Source organism: Orycteropus afer, unplaced genomic scaffold (assembly GCF_000298275.1).
Source record: "Orycteropus afer afer isolate SDZICR_OR568_19922 unplaced genomic scaffold, OryAfe1.0 scaffold00610, whole genome shotgun sequence".
Classification (NCBI taxonomy): domain Eukaryota; kingdom Metazoa; phylum Chordata; class Mammalia; order Tubulidentata; family Orycteropodidae; genus Orycteropus; species Orycteropus afer.
The window spans coordinates 967346-987327 of NW_006922197.1; the positions used below are offsets into that span (position 1 = coordinate 967346).

Below are 19982 nucleotides of genomic sequence, written 5' to 3' on the forward strand. Positions count from 1 at the left end.
AGGGAGGGAACGTCTTCTCCAAGAGATGGTGCCCTGAACTCAGACTTGTAGCCTCCTAAAGCACGAGAAAATAAATTTCCATTTGTTAAAACCACCCCCTTGTGGTTTTCTCTCATAGCAACACTAGGTAACTAAGACAATGAGTGTCTTGTCCTAGTCTGGGTTCCCTAGAGGAGCAAAACCAGTGAAGCATATATAGAGACATTTTCTTCAAGGAAACAGCTCACACAGTTGTGTGGCTGTCCCAAATCTATGAGTCAGATGGAAAGCTAAAGCCTTCTTCTGATTCATGTGGCTATCGGGGGTAGTGAATCCAAAATCTGCAGGTCAGGTGTCAGGAGGAAGATTTCTTAGATTCCAAGAACTGGAGAGCAAGCTACAGGAAGAGTGCGGGATTGACAGAGAACAAGCTTTGCCAGAACATCCATGTATATACTGAAGGCAGGCCCCAAGCCCACGGAAACTCCTTTCTCAGCACACTCGCTGCTCACATCAGATCACATAATGGAAGATGATTATATAGTGTCTGCCAAACCACTGAGAATCACGGCCTGTCCAAGGTGACACAGCATTGACCATGGCATACCTCTTCTTCTCAGGTGGGTTTAATATTTTAAAATTAATCAAGTTGAGCCAGCAGTGACCATGACACACATATTCTTTTCAGATGGTCTAAGATTTTAAAATGAATAGCTCTGGTGGTGTAGTGCCTAAGGCATTTGACTGCTAACCAGAAGGCTGTTGGTTCAAACCCACCAGCCACTCCTTGGAGGGAAGGTTGGGCAATCTACTTCTGTAGTGATACCACCTCAGAAACTCAAGGAGGGGTCACGATGAGTCGGGTCCGACTCGATGGCACATAACAACAAAATAGATTTGATGCATTGAACACCAGTGACCAAAAACCAAAAGAATTGTGGGATGGCATCAAGAACATCACCCATGAGGAAAGCAAGAGGTCATTAAAAAGACAAGAAAAAGGGAAAAGACCAAAATGGATGACAGAAGAGACTCTGAGGCTTGCCCTTGAGCGGAGAGTAGCCAAAGCAAATGGAAAAAATAAGAAGATAAAAGAGCTGAACAGAAGATTTCAAAGAGAAGCATGAGCTGACAAAGCCAATTACTATGGTGAAATGTGCAAAGACTTGGAGGTAGATAACCAAAGGAGAAGAACATGCTTGACATTTCTCAAGCTGAAAGAACTGAGGAAAAAATTTAATCCCCGAGTTGCAATATTGAAAGATGCTATGGGAAAAATATTGAACAATGCAGGAAGCATCAAAAGAAGATGGAAGGAATACACAGAGTCACTGTACCAAAACGAACTGGTCAATCTTCACCCATTTCAGGAGGTGCCATATGATCAGGAACCAATGATACTGAATGAAGCAGTCGAAGCTGCACTGAAGAAATTGGTGAAGAACAAGGCTCCGGGAATTGACAGAATACCCATTGAGATGATTCAGCAAACGGATGCCCCACTGGAGGCACTCACTCGGTTATGCCAAGAGATTTGGAAGACAGCTACCTGGCCAGCTGACTGGAAGATACCCACATTTGTACCCATTCCAAAGAAAGGTGATCCCACAGAATGTGGAAATTATCGAACAATATAATTAATATCAGACTTAGTCTCACCTACTTTGGTCATGTTGTCAGAGGGGACCATTTCCTGGAGAAGGATGTCATGCTTGGTAAGGTGGAGGGTTGACGAAAGAGGGGAAGGCCTTCTACAAGATGGATTGACACAGTGGCTGTGACAATGGGCTCAAGTATAGCAAGGATCATGGAGCTGGTGCGGGATCAGGCAGTGTTTTGTTCTGCTGTGCATGGGGTTGCTATGAGTCGGAAACGACTCGACGGCACCTAACAGCAACAACAACATCATTAATATCACATGCAAGTAAAATCTTACTGAAGATAATTAAAAAACGGTTGCAGCAGTATATTGATAGAGAACTTCCAGAGGTGCAAGCAGGATTCAGAAGAGGACATGGAATGAGGGATATCATTGCTGATGTCAGATGGATCTTGGCTCAAAGCAAAGAATACCAGAAAGAATAAATACAAAGCTAGACAATGAATAAGGAAGACCAAAAAAGAGTTGATGCTTTTGAGTTGTGGTGTTGGCAAAGAATGCTGAAAGTACCATAGACTGCTAAAAGAACTAACAGATCTGTCCTGGAAGAAGTGCAGCTGCAATGCTCCTTGGAAGTGAAAATGGCCAGACTTTGTCTCGCCTACTTTGGTCATGTTGTCAGAAGGGACCATTCTCTGGAGAAGGATGTCCTGCATGGTAAGGTGGAGGGTCGAGAAAGAGGAGAAGGCCCTCAACAAGATAAATTGACACTGTGGCTATGGCAATGGGCTCAAGTGTAGCAAGGATCATGGAGCTGGTGCAGGACCAGGCAGTGTTTTGTTCTTCTGTGCATAGGGTTGCTATGAGTCGGAGATGACTCAACGGCACCTAACAACAACAAGAACAACTAAGAGCACACACTTGGGTCTGACTGACAGTGAGTCATGCATGTTCAGGTTTTGCCTGTTAGTTGCTTGCTCTGCTGATTGCAGTTTATAGTATTTCATCTCTAAACATTCCCAGGATGGCGTGCAAATTTTAAACTTTTTGCTACCTGAATTATGCCCCTCCCCCAAAATAGGTGTTGTAAACCCTAAACTCTATGCCTGTGGCTATCATCCCACTTGGAAATGGGCTGTTTGTTCATTATATAAATGATTGTATTTTTGGCTAATATTTCCACTTTTTCATTCTTGTCCGGTACCACATTAATTTTCTCTTTACTTTTTGATGTGATTATTGTACTTATTTTATTACATTTATTATTAATCTATTTCAAAGTTATTTTCACACACTCATGGTTTTTCCTTTTTTTTTTTTAAATGTGGTTGTACTTTTCAAGTAACAAGATTTATTTTATTGTTATGTCATCTTTCTTTAGTGATGCTCCAGGACAAAAATGATTACTATACTAAAATGTTGTTAGAAGGCAGAATTTAATCACTTTAAGGATAAAAAATAATAAAGCTTCAAAATGCCAGTAAGTTTTTTAGAGCTGGAAAAAGCTATTCTTATTTATATACTGAGTATGGGAAAGGGGTCAAACATCAAATTTATAAAGATACTGATAATGAGAGGCAATAATAATGAAAATTTTTAAAAAATGGTATTCAATTTATGCTAGAACCGATATACGTCATAGGAACGGAACCCTGTTGTACATTGGGGACTACCTGAGTTCTTGTATTCTTTTATTTAATGTTATAATAATTGAAATTGATGAGAATTTATTCAGATCAAATTTATTTATCTATGAATCTGAACTTTTGAACAATTTCATAAAGTGTTTTAGATTTTATATAAGTAATTTTTAGTAAACCCAGAGTAAAATTTGAAGAGGATGTACAACAGTGATCATATGACTGACTAGTTCTTAAGGCCAACTATAAGCTGTAGGAAGATAGGAACATACATACTGGCACAGGAACAGACAAATAGAATCAAGGAATAAAAATGTATGAAACTGACTTGGATGTTTCAACCAAACGAAAAAAAAAACTAACTCACTGCCATCGAGTCGATTTTCACTCAGTGTCTCCCATTGGGATCCAGAAGTGGTAAATCTTTACGGAAGTAGATTGCCCAGTCTTCCTTCCATGGAGTGGCTGGGGGATTTGAACCGTCAAACTTCTGGTTAACAGTCAAATGCCTTAGACACTACGCCAAATTTTGATACGTGTGGATTAAGGCTATGTAACAGTGCTGTGTGGCCTTCCACGGTCATTCCTTGCCAATGTCACTCCTTACTCTTCTCTCCTGACTCGTTGGTTCCAGCTGCATTGGCCTCACAGATGCTTCTCCGACACATGCCACACAACCCAACATGGAGTCTTTGTGCTTCATTCCTCACTTTCGGAATGCTTTCCTCAAGATTTCCTCATGGCACGATCATAACATTTTCTGCCTCTTTACCTGCTTTGCTGTCCCCTTCAGCATTTATCTTCACCTAAAATGTTAATGTTTCATTCTTTTCTCTTCTTGATTGTCTGCATCCCAGATGAGAATTAACCTGACACAGTCTTGCTGTTCCCATAGATCCCACTTGCGGCAGAAAACATTATGGACTCCACACTGGTGAGTAATGGGTGTCCTGGAATTCTCTGGCTGCCACTCTTCCTCTCCGTGGTTCTGGGGACCCTGGAGAAACCCTAAGCCCGAGGGTCCTGAGTTTAGGTTAGTGGTTATACAGAGATATTTTGTTTTTGGCAATTTATGGAATGAAGTTTGGAAGGGCACCCTGGTTATAGAGATCAGCATGTGCGTTTGCTTTGACGTGAGACTGAGGTGGGAGTGTTCTGGGATCTACAGATTTCTGCTGTGTCTGGTGGGGACAGAGGGGGCTGGAGTCAGGCCTGGCATGGCAGTCTGAGAAGCTGGATCTTTGTTCTGAGGGCAGTGGCAGCCATAGCGTTTGTAGAACATAGAGAAGTAATTTGAGGTCTTATGCTCCCCTTGGCTGGAGAATTAGGAAGAAGCCTAAGGAGGAGGGCGAGGTGTCGCCTATTGTTCAGATGTGGCTGGACTGGAATGGTGGTTCCATTCTGGAGAGAGGCTGCTCATGAACACAACTGTTCCATCATCACAGGGTAGTGTGACCTTCAAGGACATGGCTGTGTACTTCCAGGAGGAGTGGAGGAATGGGGGGAAAATGGCATTTTGTGAAAATGGTACAGGGCCTTCAGGGGCCAACTGTAAAATAATGGCGTGGAGGCGAGGCATCTGACCTCTTGTTTCACTTCACCAGATGGGAGGAGAATCCGCATCCGCAGGCAAAGGGTGGTTGTTCTGAGCTGCAGGTCAGACATGCCTCCTCCTCTAACCTCGCTGGCCGGTTCTGTCACCAGGTGTCCCTCCCATGGCACTCTCTACTTCTGTGCTGTGTTCGAGAATTCATGGCAATGGCCGCACAGGACTCCCAGGCCATCCTCACAGTTAGGGGGTAATTTGAGATCAGGAGTGACTCAGGATGCAGTTCTTAGTTCCAGACAGCTTTTCTGCCATGCCCATAGGCAGGCCTCTCAGCCCCTTGGCCTCTGCCCTGCTTAGGCTAATATTACAAAGTTCTTCTGCTCTGCTAGTGAGTGCTAGGTGGTGCCCACTCCTGCCCAAAGGTGCTCACCTTTCTTGCTCTGTGGGTTGACACACCCACTGTAACCGCCTTGCTCCGTGGGCTGGGAAGCCCATTGTGCTGCCTCATGCATGGTGGTACCCCAGTCCTGCCCGAAGATGCCCACCTTTCTTGCTCTGTGGGTTGGCACACCCACTGTATCCACCTTGCTCTGTGAGCTGGGAAGCCCATTGTGCCGCCTCATGCATGGTGGTACCCCAGTCCTGCCCGAAGATGCCCACCTTTCTTGTTCTGTGGGTTGGCACACCCACTGTAACCGCCTTGCTCCGTGGGCTGGGAAGGCCACTGTGCCATCTCATTCTGGTCTCCTGGTTCTGCTACCACTGTTCTTCTGCTGCCCCTTCTCGCTGTCTCACATCGTCTCTGGTGTTACAGTTCTTTCTCTCTGTCCTGGGCCTTGGAGGTTCTCAGGGTAGGGACCCCTGGTTGAAAGGACTCACTCCACTGCCATCTCTTCTTGATGGTAGTGAGGTCACCCTTCTCTGCCTCTGGGCTGGCTTATGTTAAGCCTAGTAGGATGGCAAAACTGACCAGTCCCCTTGTTAGGGTTCCAGGCGACCACAGTTTCCAAGGTGTAGTGGTCATGGGATGGTTGTGAAGGCCAAGAAGTTGTGGAATGTGGAGGTTTGGTGACAGGAAACGGGCTGGTGTTTAATTACCTTTCTGTGCACTCACCAGGCTTTTGGGGGGCCTTTTGAGGGGGCCTGTGGAGTTTCAGTCAGAATGTCAGATTAGCTAAGGGGCCGGTGGGTCAGACAGAAGAATTACTAGGCTCCAGATGTAGTGGCAGTGGGTGTGGTTTTCTAATGAGTGTCATGTGCACAGAGGAAGGGTGTAGCTGGTGACGGGATATGATGTGCGACACAGAAGTAGAAAATGACCCAAAGATGTCTAGAGCTGTGTGTGTTTTAACTGATTAGAGTTGAATCAAGGGAAGAGGACAGGTGAAGGAGTCCTCCAGGCAGGACTAGGGGACTGCCCTGAGAGGTCTGCGGCAGAAATGAATCTGCCTGAATTTGCCCACTACTTTCTGGATGCTCTGTGCAGAAGGAATGAGAGGGAGGAGGCCAGAGAAATGTCGATTGTATGTGCCAGGGAGAGTGTTGGGGGTCAGAAATATGATGGAGCTTTGTAACCCATTGAGTGAAGTGCATGTGGGGCAGGATGTGAACTAATGACTCCAGGACCCTAGTACCAGAACCTTAATAGAGAAGTGTGGGCTCAAGTTTGGTTATGTATGAGAGGCATGACCATGGGGACTCTCAGGGAATTGTCTGGCAGGCAAAGGATGGGACCTACATGCCAGGCACAGAGCCCACCTTCCTGCTGTAGTCACTGGGGAACTGCAAGATGGCAGGCACCATTGGCCTTGAGTTGAGAAGATGGGGAGGAGGAGTAAGGAATGAATGTGGGCTGGGGGAGTAGTTAAGGGGTCCTGGAGAGAGGCTGCTCATGAACACAACTGTTCCCATCATCATAGAATGGTGTGACCTTCGAGGACATGGCTGTGTAGTCCCAGGAGGAGTGGAGGCTTCTTGATGAGGTTCAGAGACTCTTGTACCATGATGTGATGCTAGAGATCTTTGTACTTTTGTCTCGCTGGGTAAGGCCCTCACGCCCACCTTGGTGCCCTAGCCTGGACTCTGCCTTTCCCCTTTTCTACAAGGGCAACTCTAGGCTTCTCATAGCAGGATGATGGAAACAGCTTCTGGCCTTGGTTCCCTGTGGTAGGTGCTGTGGGTGCCAGTGCTGGGCTGTGTCCACTGCGTCCTTATTTCATAAGCTGCCCCAAAGCCTTTTCAGTGAAGGGGTCTTGGGCCAGAAGACTTGGAGTTACTCCACTGGATTCCAACTGTCTAGGCCATGCCCTGCTAGGATGACTCTCTAGATCTGTGTTGCCTCTGTGCCCAGGTGCTGCCCCTGTTCTGGTTACAAAGTGCTGCCCTGACAGGAATATACCACAGATGAGATGGCTTGAACAAATGGAAGTTTTTTCTCTTACAGCTTGGAGGCTTTAAGTCCAAGTTCAAAGTGCCAGGCTTTAGGGGCTAGATGAAAACCCTCAAACTTGGGCTTCAGCTCTGCTTCCTGCTCCTGTCCAACTGAAGCTAGAGGCGTCTCTTCACTTAGACAGCTACTGGCTGCTGAGGCTGACAAACCCAAGGTCGACAAGTGAAAAGGTACAGTCCTGATATTATCAAATCACACGGCAGACCGTTGATTCAAGCCCAGTGAAAGTCCCAAGATTGGCAGAGCATGGCAGCCTGCTGAACAATGACGTGGCTACATGCAGGGTTCAAGTGTGCCATCAACTAGAGACCATTCCCAAAGCTGCTTTTTATATATGGGAAACAAACCACATCCCTAAAGCAGCTACTCAGCTTCTTATGGTAGATCCCACAATGGAGTTGATTGCCAGTCTTATCACGGGAAATAACTACTACCAGCTTCCCAGACACTCAACCAGGTCCAGCCAGGTTGACACACAAGCTTAACTACCACAGCCCCCTTCTGGCTGATATTTCCTGGGGCCTGATTGTGCCAGTGATTGCAAGGAGCAGCATGGTCACTCTTTCTGGTAACTACTTGGCTCCTCCTGCAGGACCTTCCTCAGAGATTCTCTGTGTCATATTTTTCTTCCCTGAGGAGGTTTTGGGTTGGGTCACCTGAGTCAGTGCTGGCCATTCCCCTCTCCTGCCTTTCGCTTGGGACTTGACTCTTCCAGATCCCAAGTTGTTGTCCAGCTGGAGTTAGGGGTACAGGAGGTGCTTGAAACATTCCTGGTGACTGGCATCAGGGAGAATGTGATGCTCCGGTTCAATTGAGATCATATCAAGAATGTATTCTGTGCCCACCACTATTCTGGTGCTGAGACTGCTGGCCATACCTCATTTCTATCTTCTCTCCCCATTCTTGATACTTCACCTCCCTGTCATTTCTGTTCTCACTTCCAGTCTGGACTCCCTACCACCTCTCCATCCTTCACCTCGCATCAGACTTCTTCACTGTTCCCTCTGTGTGGTCCCCAGTACTGGCCTACACTTCATGTGTCTTGAGGTGTGCACATATTTTAGAAATAGTCCTCAAACACCAGCTACTCCATTACAATTGGATTTTCTGGGACCTCAATACCCATTTCTATAGGGCACTCATTTGTTACTAGCAGTCAGGACCCTGGTGAAAACCGTCCAGAGGAATATACTGTGGAGCCTGCCTCTCCTCCTGCACTGCACCCCATTCTTGTGTCCTTTGCCAGGTGAGTCCTCCTGTTCCAGTCTTTAGAGTCCTGTACCTGACCCTAACTGCCTCATCCTGAAAACAGTCCCATGGACTCAATTCTTGGTGTGTCAGATGAACATCCGTCATGGGCCTTTTCCTCCCACCAGAATCTCCATAAAGTTCACCAGCATTTCTCTCTTCCAGGTTGTTGGCACGGGACAGAGAATGAGGAGGCACCTTCTGGGCAAAGTTTTTGTCTTGAAGGAGCGTCACAGATGAATACTCCAAAGGCAGGTCTGTGCACCCAGGAGGCCCATTACTGTGAGATGTGTGGTGAGGTAACTCATTCCTGTGAGATGTGTGGTGTGCTCTCAGAAGGTGATTGGCACCTGGCTGAGAACCTGGCCATACACGCTGGGCAGAAACTATCTATGTGTCGTGTATGCGGGAGACTTCCCCAGCACTGGAAGCAGCACAGTGGAGACAGACCCTTCACAGGGGATGTGGACAAGGAGTTACAGTGTCCACCTAGCAAAGGAGCCCTTCACCTGCTGGGAGGTTGGGAAGGAATTCATGGACAGCTCAGGCCGTCTCCAGCACCAGGTCACTCACAGCAAGAAAAAGCCACAAAAGGAAGATGGTGAATGTGTAGAGACCTTTCATGGTGGACAGAGGCACTACAAGTGTGGTGAATGTAGGAAAACCTTCAACCGAAAATACAGACCTTTTCAACACCAGAGTCCACACTGGAGAAAGGCCTTATCAGTGCAGTAAATGTGGGAAATTTTTTAGCCAAAGTTCCAGCCTTATTGAACACCAGAAAATTCACATTGGAGCAAGGCCTTAAAATGTAATGAACGTGGAAAATTTTTTACATCTAAGTCCAACTTGGTTAAACACCAGAAAGTTCACACTGGAACAAGGCCATATGGGTGCAGTGAATGTGGGAAGTTCTTTAACCAAAGCCCCAGCCTCATTAAACATCAGAGAATTCATGCTGGTGAAAGGCCTTATGAGTGTAGTGAATACAGTAAACCTTTTAGCCAAAGTTCCAGGCTTACTAAGCATCAGAAAGTTCACACTGGAGCAAGACCTTATTAGTGCATGGGACATGGTAACGTTTTTAGCCAAAGCTCCAGCCTCACTAAAAGCCAGAGAGTTCACACTAAGAAAGACTATGTAAGTGCAGTGAATATAGTGAATTTTATTAACCAAAGTACCCAACTTCTTGAGCACCAAAAAGTTCACACCAGATGAAGGCCTCACAAGTGCAGCTAATGTGGGAGGGTCTTCTGAGGATGGTCTCCTCTGATTCAGCACTAGAAACTTCATGAATCAGATTTTATAAGTGCAGTGAATGTGGGAAAGCCTTCAGCCGAAGGTCTGCTCTCCTTTGACACCAGAAAATGCACATTAGTGTGGTGGAGATAGCAGGGAATGAGCCATCTCACTGTTCAATATAACAGCACAGTGGAGAGCCTTTGGGAGGGGCCAACAATGTCATAGAGAGCCTTTGTGAGGGGCCAACAGTGTCACAGAGCTGAACACCCACGAGGTTGAGATTCCCTGTGAGGAAGAGGTTTGTGGAAAGCTTTTAGAAGCTGTGTTGCACTTTTGAACATACCCAGATCCCTTGTAAGAATCTTATCAGTTTCTGTGGTAACAATTTTCTTTTCCAAATGGCAGATCTCAAAGTGTGTATCAGTGATGCCAACATAATTAGGGAAGGCAGCCCTCTGTGTTCTCTCACTCCTTGGAGGGAATCACAGGTAGCCAGAACTCTTAGGAGTTCTCATTTCTTTCTGTCTGATTGGTTAAGACCTGTACCTCACCCAGCGTTGGTCAGCATCAGGGACATTGCTGGTCTCATGTGATGCTCATGAGGTATTTTCTCAGCCTTTACATTACCCCATCTGTGAACTGCCTGCCTCACTTCTTTTGGTTTGTGCAATAACAAAGACCTGATTGTTTGAACCACCTCTAATCTTGGGGTGAAGTTGAGAACAGAAGTTGACTGCTAACATGAGGCCTTTTATGGATGTCCTAAGCTTTGTGTGCCTCAGTGGGGACTGTCTAATGCCAGAGAATAGTTTTTATTCCAGCTTTGGCCTAATTCACATTGCTGCCCAAAGCCTCCTGGGATAGACTGCAGGGCTTTATGTGACTAATCTTGTGACCTGAAGGGCAGATTATTTGTGGATCCAGAGGTCAGCCTGAGGTGAAGACAGTTGTGAGGCTCATCCATGCTGCTTTTTGTTGTTGTGAAAAAATATTCATCACATTTGGTAATTCAACATTTTCTATGTGTACCGTTCAGCGGTATCAAACACATGAATCCCGTTGTGACACATCTCTAATAATACTTGCCGAGTTTCCCATCATCACTGACAAACTCACAGGCTCTTAAATGATGACTCTCTCTTTCCTCCTCCCTCTTGCCTTGGCAACCAGCAATAAAACATTGGTCTTTATCCATTTGCCTTTTCAAGATATTTCATGTAAGTGAGTGTATACAATGTTTGTCCTTTTGTGATTGACTTATTTCATCCATATTGTAGCATATGTAAGGACTTCAGTTTTATGTACTGATTGTTTATTAAGTGATGGTGAGATACGGAGTCAGGAGCAAGACACTACTACATTAACTACTCATTTCCTAATATGGTGAATTCAATGGGCAGGAATAGAACTATGAGGTACAATTATTGTAAATGAAGGTGTTAAATGTTCATGCTTGAGAGCTGAATGGTCATTTATTAGAGAAGCTATAAATCACATAAAACATAGTAACACAGTTTAGGATACACATGTGTGCTGGAAAATTGTCAGATAGCAACGATTTTGTGTCTATAGGCAATGCTTTCTTTAAAGCTATAAAGAAAATGGTCCTATATGAATGTTGCTAACATTTCACAATACTAAAATTAAGTAATAATACTCACTTCTCACATCTCAACATGGTTAGATCCCAAAGTTATTATGTGAAAATTGATGTTCTGCAAAAATGGAGGATAACTACATCATTACATAACTGCCAAATTAGATCTGGCAGACCACTGAGAAGCATGGCCCGGCCAAACTGACACATAACCTTAACCAGCACAGCCAGCATTAGTCTCATCTCACACTATGGTGTTTGTTACTGCCAGATGTGTGTCATTAATGCATAAAAGAGTTGGATAGTAGAATTTTTACTGTTGTAAATGTGAAATGTCACATAATGAGGTGGCTGATAGGAATATGTGTATAAGTGATGTTGAAGCAAAATTAAGAAACCATTTTAACATTAATAGTAGAACAGATGCATGCTTCAGACTGAGATAGAAATTCTAATTTTGCAAATAATTCAGTTCACAAAAATAAGAATCTCATTTAATGTAATATCAATTGTAATGTTTCCAAAATTCTTCTAGTAATTACAAACTACCAAAACTATAATAAAAATGAGGGAAATTTATAATGAAGTAAGTTGGCCTTGACCAATGTAAAATATATTAACAGTTTTTTTGCTGATACTGAAACCAACAATTAGATTAATAGTACAGAACACCTACAGAACTATACAGGTATATGTCATTAACATCTACCATATGTTCTGTGAAATAGGATGTTACAGGATTTGGACATTGTGTGAACACCTTTATCCATGGGGTACTGTTTTTCCCTGGCTTGGGGGCTGCTGTATGGCACACAGCCCAGGCTGTTCTGGCTGTAGATGTCTCAAGTGAGCACTCCTGAGGCCTGCCCAGCTGTCGCTGTCTTCTTTAAGCCAGATGCATGGAAAACAACCTCATACGAACCTATGAGAACCTGCACAGGGAGGGGACAATGTGGGCCAAAGGGGCCAAGGGGACCTGAGCCAGGGTTGGGACACATTCGGCATCACACCTGTCCTTCAGTCTCCTACAGGACTATACTAGACAAAATGCAGTACCTACATCCACCACGTGGTGGGAACTGAGGGGGAATGAGGTTGGAAGTTTGGCCCTGCGCCTCCGTTGCCACAGAGTAGGTACCTTTTGGGCTGCACACAACAGCCTGGCAGAAGTGGGCTCCAACCTCAAGATGAGGGTTTGGCATTCTAGCATTCAAGACACCTGGGAACCCAAACCCACAGATGAATATGTGATTGGACATTGCCCAAGCAGACATTAAGTGTTGGATACCTGTATGTGTATGCGTATCTTCATATATATGTATGAAAAGTCAATCTAAAATAAGTTGGAAAATAGTTTATTGTATCACATTTGGGGATTTAGTTGGAAAAAGAGGTAAATTTGTATTTCACATCTTAGAGTACATTAAGTAACACACTAAAGATCTAAAAATAAAGGATGACAGATTTCCTAGACAGAAATACTACCTTATATAATGGTATTGTTGGATGGGGCAAATCATTGCTATGCGTGGCATAGACCAGAGGCCATTTTATTTCACAAGAGTGAAATAACAAAGTATATCACAAGTTAGAGCCAAAGGAAATAATTCAGCATGTAAAAATAAAGGAGGAAATTCTCAATAATCATCTCAGTAGTGATAAAAGCAGGAAATGGTTTCCAGTTACTGGCATTGATCAATAAAGGTGCTATTGCTATGAACATTCTAGTACAGGTATTTCTGTGGGCATGCTTTTTGTTGTTGTTGTTTGTTATTTAAATATATTACTCTGTGTCCAGTGAAGTTTGACAAAGCAGTTTAAGTTCCAGTTCAACAATTTCTACACAGATTGTTCAGTGACCTTGATGACATTATTCATAATGCATGAACTTGCTCATTATGTTCATCTGGTGGCTCCATTTCCATTAGTCTAGTTTCCCTGCCCCCTTACCTTCATCTTTGTTTTAAAGTGATTGTTGACTATTTGGCCATGTTTTATTCCTCTTTGAGGTATACCTACAAATGAGCTGTTGTGTAGGATGACAAGTGCCTGTTCAGCATTATTAGAAGTGACTGCTGTCTAGGGGTGTAGGCATGCCAGTATGGCTGTGGTCCATAGAGCATATAGGAGAGAAGAGAGAAAACTTCATACAGTAAAATTCTCCAGTTATAAGGTAGAGTTTGATGAGTATTTGCAAATGCACCAGGATTTTGTTAAAGCTCTCCAATGATTCTGAAGATCACTTGCAAGATAAAGATATAAATAAAAACCATAGGATGGAACACTAGAATGAATAAATGAGATTTGGAAGTATAACCAGAATGTTTCTTAGAAATGAAGAGGATGACACTTCATTTTGCTTACTCTGGACATGTTATTAAGAGGGACCAGTCTTGGGGAAGGACATCATGCTTGATAAAGTAGAGGCTCAGCGAAAACAAGGGAGACCCATGATGGGATGGACTAACACAGTAGCTGCAACTGTGAACTCAAGCACAACAATAATTGTGAGGATGGTGCAGTACTGAGTAACGTTTCGTTCTGTTGTACATAGGGTCACTGTGAGTTGGAGCTGACTTGACAGAACTTAACTACAAAAACAACAGTAAGCAAATGAAAGAGTGGGTATAATAGCAGACAAGGTAGATTTTAGAGCAGAAAAAATAATACTATATATAAAGAGGATCAATGTTTTAACGGTAAACAGAGAAACCCATTAAGTGACATAACAATGTTGTGGTTAGGTGTCATCAAATCAATTTTTGATTCAGAGTGACCCATGTGACAGAGTAGGACTACCCTATTGGCTTTTCTGTGCTCTATACTGAAGAAGATTGCCAGGTCTTTCTCCAGTGGAGCAGCTGGGTGGATTTGGACTGCCATCCTTTTGGTTAGCAGCAGAGCACTTAACCATTGTGCCAGTAGGGCTCCTCGGACATATCAATAGAAAATGTTTATTCACCTAATAAATAGCTTCAAAATACATGAAGCAAATACTGGATAGAACTGTACAGAGAACTAGTAAACCTATGTCCAGAGATGTGATCAATCCATTCTATATAACTGACAGAACAAGGAAACAGAAAATCAGTAAGGATGTAGAAAACTTAGACAACATTCTCAACCACCTCAACCTAGTACATCTGGAGAACTCTCTACTAAACAAAGGAGCTCTGGTGGCATACAGCCTAAGGCATCTGACTGCTAACCAGAAGGCTGGCAGTTCAAATCTACCAACCACTCCTTGGAAGGAAGATTGGGAAATCTACTTCCATAGCAATACCACCTTGGAAATCCAAGGAGGGGTCACCATGAGTCGGAGCTGACTTGACGACAGTGAGAGTTTTTTTTCTACTAAACAAGATTACACTATATGTTCATTTCAAGTGAACATGGCATGTTTACCAAGATATTCTTGGTCATAACACAAGTCTCAAAAACTCTAAATGGGGTGGTAAGTCCTCAAGAGGTCTGGAGAACAAAGAAGCATCCTCTGCTAATAAGGGACCCGGTTCATGTTACTCCCAGACACATCAGTGGCACAACAAATGCACACTGCTTAGGGTGACCCTAAGGGTCACACAAGTAATCTTGGTACACAGGCCACAATATTAGGCCCACAGAGACTGGTATTGCTTCCTAGAGGCCTTGGTCAGCATTGAAAATTAGGCTGAAATGAGACTGAGAGCTGTTCTCTGCCATCCTGTGATCATCTTGGAGACTCACAAAGTTGGAACCTCCATAATTTACTCCTTTGTGTTGGCAGAACCCAGTGCTGTTCTTAACCCACAAAGTGAACAGAACAAAGTGAATAATGTCAAGATCAAGGGTAGTTTAAGATAGAAGGCTTTTGTTGCACAACCAGAACAAAATGAGGCAGGAAATTCTTGGAGACTGGACATGCCTATCACAAGTGCCATGTGAAATCAACCCCATCCCTGAAGATGGGAAACCTCTGTAAGCTGCCATAATAATGTAACATGTGTCCTCCTGCCTAAATCTGGGTCACATCCATGTTTCAGCCAGTTGAAGATCAGGAGGGAATGGAGAAAAGGACAGAGCACATGGAGGTGATGTGTGCACACGGGGCCCTCCAGTGGGTGGACCGCTCCTTTCACAGGCACTGGCAGGGCTGTAATCTTGGGAAGAGCCATGGACAGGCTGAGAACACAACATAGCTCTAGAAAGCTTCTCACATCCCTGGCACTCAGAAGACTCTCCCCAGGATGGGTGCTCAACTGTGTGAGGTTCAACTTCTGGCTGGTGGCTCCCTCACAGAGATTCCTCTCAAAGCTTCCGTACAGTGTCAGCCATGATGCTGAACAAGGAGACTTCATACTCCCTACACTCCTAAGGCCTTTTTCCAGTGTGAACTTTCCAGTGCCGGATGAGGGAAGGTCTCTGCCTGAAGGCTTTCCCACATTCACTGCACTTATACGGCCTTTCTCCAGTGTGAATTCTGTGGTGCTGAATGAGTACATGTTTGTGGCTAAAGGCTTTTCCACATTCATCACACACATAGGGCCTTTCACCATTGTGAACTCTCTGGTGTGCAATGAGGTCAGAGCTTTGGCTGAAGAACTTCCCACATGTGATGCACTCATAAGGCCTTGCCCCAGTGTGAACACTCCAGTGTTTAATGAGTCTGTACTTGTGACCAAAGTATTTCCCACATTCACTGCATTCATAAGGCCTCTCTCCAGTGTGAACACTCTCGTGCTGCACAAGTGTGGATTTGTGGCTGTAGGCTTTCCCACACTCACTGCACTTGTAAGGCCTGGCTCCTGTATGGACTCTCTGGTGAACAATGAGGTTGGAGCTGTGATTAAAAACTTTCCCACATATGCCGCACTCATATGGCATTTCTCCAGTGTGAATCCGCTGATGCTGAGCAAGTATGGGTTTGCGGCTGAAGGTTTTTCCACATTCACCACACTCATAAGGCCTTTCTCCAGTATGAACTCTCTGGTGCTGAACAAGTGAGTCTTTGCGGCTGAAGGCTTTCCCACATTCAGTGCATCGGTAATGCTTTTGTCCACTGGGGACAGTCTCCTCATGCTTGGTGTTACCATGTGGCTTCCACTTACTCTGAGGGGCCTGGTGCTGGAAAATATTTGAGCTGGCTGGGAAGTCCTTACAACCCCCCTCCCACATAAAAGGCGTCTCTGATGGGTAGGCATGGAAGCTCTTCACAAGAGAGGCGCTGCCCTCATCCCTTCTGTAGGGTTGCTCTCCATTCTGTTGCTTCCGGTGCTGGGGAAGGGGCACACTGAGCCAGAATTGTCTCCCACATGCCACACACATACATGGTTTCTGCCTGTGGTGTGTACCCTGCTGCTCAGCTAGGTGTAAAATGTCTTTCAAAACCAGGCCACACATCTCACAGGAATGTGCCTTGTGCATGGATAGACCTGCCTCTGGAGTACTGACCGGTGACACTCCTTCTGTGGAAACACTGTGCTGGGAAGATGCCTCCTCCTTTTCCACGCCACACCAACAACCTGAAAGCAGAGAAATGCCAGTTCAAGTTAACACTGTGGGGAGGGGCAGGCCCCCCTCAACTGTATGTCTTACACAAGGATCAAGTGCACAGGACTGCTGTCAGGACAGAGGGCCTGAGCTCAAGCTATAAATGCTTGGCTACTAACTGAAAGGTTGGTGATTTGAACCCACCCAGTGGCTGTGTGGGACAAAAGACATGGCAATCTGTTCCTTAAAAATTACTGCCGAGGAAACCCAATGGGGAAGTTCTACACTGTCCTCTTGGGTCCCTGCTGAGTCAGAATCAACTCAGTGGTACCCAGCATCAAAGGTAACATGCAGTAGTTGGTATATAAAGGTCACAGAATGGAGAAGGCTTCAACTGGGAGAGGACACAAATGTGGAGAACACAGGAAGGAGAGGCAGAGCCTCCAGTGATGTCAGTCACACACAGGTTCTAGTCAGGCCTGGCTGTTGGTTACAGAGCTCTGCAGGTTTACGTGTCTAGGCCAGGGAAATCCAATTGCTACTGAGTTGCTGGTACTTGAGAAGCCCTGGTGGTGCAACCTTGGCTGCTAGCTGAAAGGTTGGCAATTTGAACCCACCCAGAGGCTCCATGGGAGAAAAGATATGGCAGTTTGCTCCTGTAAAGATTAGAGCCTAGGAAACCCTATGGGGCAGCTCTGCACTGTAACATGGGGTCATTGTAAGTCAGAATCGACTCAACAGCACTACCAACAGCTGTTACTAAAGGGACTACTTGGGGATATGTACACATCTCATGACACAGTCATCTAGGTCAATATCAGAAAGCAGTGAAAAGGAATGTGGGAGACATGGAGGTAGGAACAGCCAAAGACCAGAGAAGACTACTGTGCAAATGGGAATGTCAGTGCAGAAATGCAGTGTGGCCAGTGGGCTCGACACAAACAGCTGTGGTCCCAGGAGAGGTGACTGGTCTGGAGCCTGGCTCTGCCTTGGTGGTGCAGTGGTTAAAGTGCTCAGTTGCGAACTGAAAGGTTAGCGGTTCAAACCCACTAGCTGTTCTGCGGGACAAAGATGTGGCAGTCTGCTTCCATAAAGATTACAGTCTTGGAAACCCTTTGGGGCTGTTCTACTCTCTCCTACAGGGTTGCTATGAGTTGCAATTGATGGCAATGGGTTTGGTTTGATTCTACTTTGGTAATTGGGAAGCCTTTTTTGACTTTATGTGTTTAAATGGGAGGAACTGCCATTGTTCCACTTGATGTAGTCTGGCAACCTGGAAAATTCCTTTGAATTCAAGTGCTTTACACCTTTTCCCAGCCCCCACTCACCAGGGCCAAACCCACTGTGAGCCTCTTTTGCCACAGCTGGAGTCCTGTCTGCCCAGTCAGGGGCCCAGTGCTCCCTGTCTAGCTCCAGCGGGGCAACCACCAGAGACATGGGAGGTGCATGCCCTAAGAGAGAGACAGGACAGATGAGTGGCCAGCACTGGGCTGGGTGACCCACCCACAGAGAAAAAAACAACATAACAGCCACAGAGGAGGGTCTCACAGGAGTAGTCCCGTGGTCTCAGCAAGTGATGACCATATCGCTACCTACAGTTCCTGACAAGTACTTGACCCAGGAAATGTCAGCTAGGTGGGGGCAGAACCTGGGGCAGGGAGGTGCCATAGTTCTGGACAGAGGCAGCTGGTCCAGGGAGAGCTCAAGCCAGGTATGACCCACTGGGTGCACTGCAAGGTACCTGACTCCATCCCTGTGAAGCTTCAGGGCTGCACAGGAACAGGAGGTGGACCTGCGCACTGCTTGGTCCGCACATCCACAGCAGCTCCTCCAGGGGGCCGGGGAGGGGCAGAGCCCAGGCCATGACATTGGGGGGAGTGTGAGGGCCTTACCCAGCGAGGCCATGAGGGCAAAGTTGTCCAGCATCACATGGCGGTACAGGAGTCTCTGAGCCTCATCAAGGAGCCCCCACTCCTCCTGGGAGAAGTACACGAACACGTCCTCAAAAGTCAGCTGCCCCTGCCACAATGCAGAGAGCCAGGTCCATGAGTGTCCATCTCCCAAGGACCTGTGTCCAGTCCCATGCACTGGGTCCTGCTCACTCTGCTGAATTCCTCTGCTGCAAGGAGAGGCCGGGCCCAATGCCATTGGTGCCTGGCCTGCTCTCTCCTCATGGTCCCATTGAGCACTGGGTCAGCCACAGCAAAGACAGAAAGGTGGGCAGACATACGCCATCTGAGCTCTGGGCCTGCCATTTAGGCTCCTGCCCATCTCCTCCAGCCAATTCCCTGAAAATCTCAGGACTGTGCCTCCCGAAAAACCAAAGGTTGGCTCTCCTTTCTCCCAGGTGGTACCAGGGCCCTGGGACCATCAGTTCACACTCGTCCATGTGTACACCAGTCTTCAGATGGCTCCTGCCTCACACCTCTGTACCCCTACCCTGTTGTTGGGCTCCACCAACTCTTTCCTGGGTCACTGACAGCTATAACCCCATGACATGAAGATCCCTGTTTGTCAACCCTAGTCTGCACACCCCCATCTGCTTTTATTTTATTTACAATGTTCTGTTATTGCGAATATACACACCAAAACATACACCAAATCAACAATTTCTACAGATCCAATTCAGTGACACTGATTATAGTCTCTGAGTCGTGCAGCCATTGTCATCTTCATTTTCCCCATTGTTCCTCCTCCACTCGCATGCACTCCCCGGCTTCCTATCTGACCTTTCCAGTCACTGTTGTCAGTTTGATCCCACATCGACAGATCTTAAAAGAGCACAGTGCTCCAGGCATTCTTCATAATTAGCGTCTGCTGCCTTTTAAACGCCTCCCTGCTCAGCCCCTCTGCAGCACGCCAGGCTTGTGTGCCCAAGAGCCCACTGGGCGCCTCTGCTCAGTGTCTCTGGAACACAGACCCTTCACATGGTCAGAAATCAACAAATGTCAACACAGAAAGCTACTTCTACCACTGACTACTGATGTCATTGAAGAGGCGGAAAACTTGAGGGTCATCCCTGACTGACTCCTCCCCTTTCTTCTCTCTCAGCAGAAAATCTGGCTAGCCCTACTTAAAAAATAAAAATAAAAAAAAATAAAATTGTCCAGAATTGAACTGCTACTCTCATCTATCCACCCAATTCTCTGGTTCATCTGTAACCATCAACCAAGCTGAACCCATTACCACTGAGTCCACTGTGACTCATG

The 19982-nt window shown here is 45.7% G+C and overlaps 2 protein-coding genes across 2 annotated transcripts in view; one reads left to right on the forward strand and one right to left on the reverse strand.

Annotated features, from left to right (window-relative positions):
- The window catches only part of LOC103210421, a 606668-nt gene extending 597141 nt beyond the window's left edge, over positions 1-9527 (forward strand). The window contains 2 exon segments of the mRNA XM_042783036.1: positions 9183-9268; positions 9271-9527. Coding sequence (XP_042638970.1) covers positions 9183-9268; positions 9271-9527 — 343 coding nt within the window.
- A 6127-nt stretch (positions 9528-15654) lies between these two features.
- On the reverse strand, positions 15655-19162 carry LOC103210441 (zinc finger protein 772). Its single transcript, XM_042783037.1, has 3 exons — positions 19004-19162; positions 18666-18792; positions 15655-16805 (listed from the first exon to the last, which is right to left on the reverse strand). Exons 1-3 carry the CDS (start codon positions 19160-19162, stop codon positions 15655-15657), a joined length of 1437 nt encoding a protein of 478 aa, XP_042638971.1.
- Between the last annotated feature and the right edge of the window lie 820 nt (positions 19163-19982).

Excerpts from the sequence above, each read along its gene's own strand:
- LOC103210441 (XM_042783037.1), bottom strand. The coding sequence starts at position 19,162 with ATGGACGAGTGTGAACTGATGGTCCCAGGGCCCTGGTACCACCTGGGA. Across the intron at positions 18,793-19,003 it reads AGGCCCAGAGCTCAGATGGC|GGGCAGCTGACTTTTGAGGA; the intron begins GTATGTCTGCCC and ends GCATTGTGGCAG. Across the intron at positions 16,806-18,665 it reads TGCCCTCATGGCCTCGCTGG|GTTGTTGGTGTGGCGTGGAA; the intron begins GTAAGGCCCTCA and ends CTCTGCTTTCAG.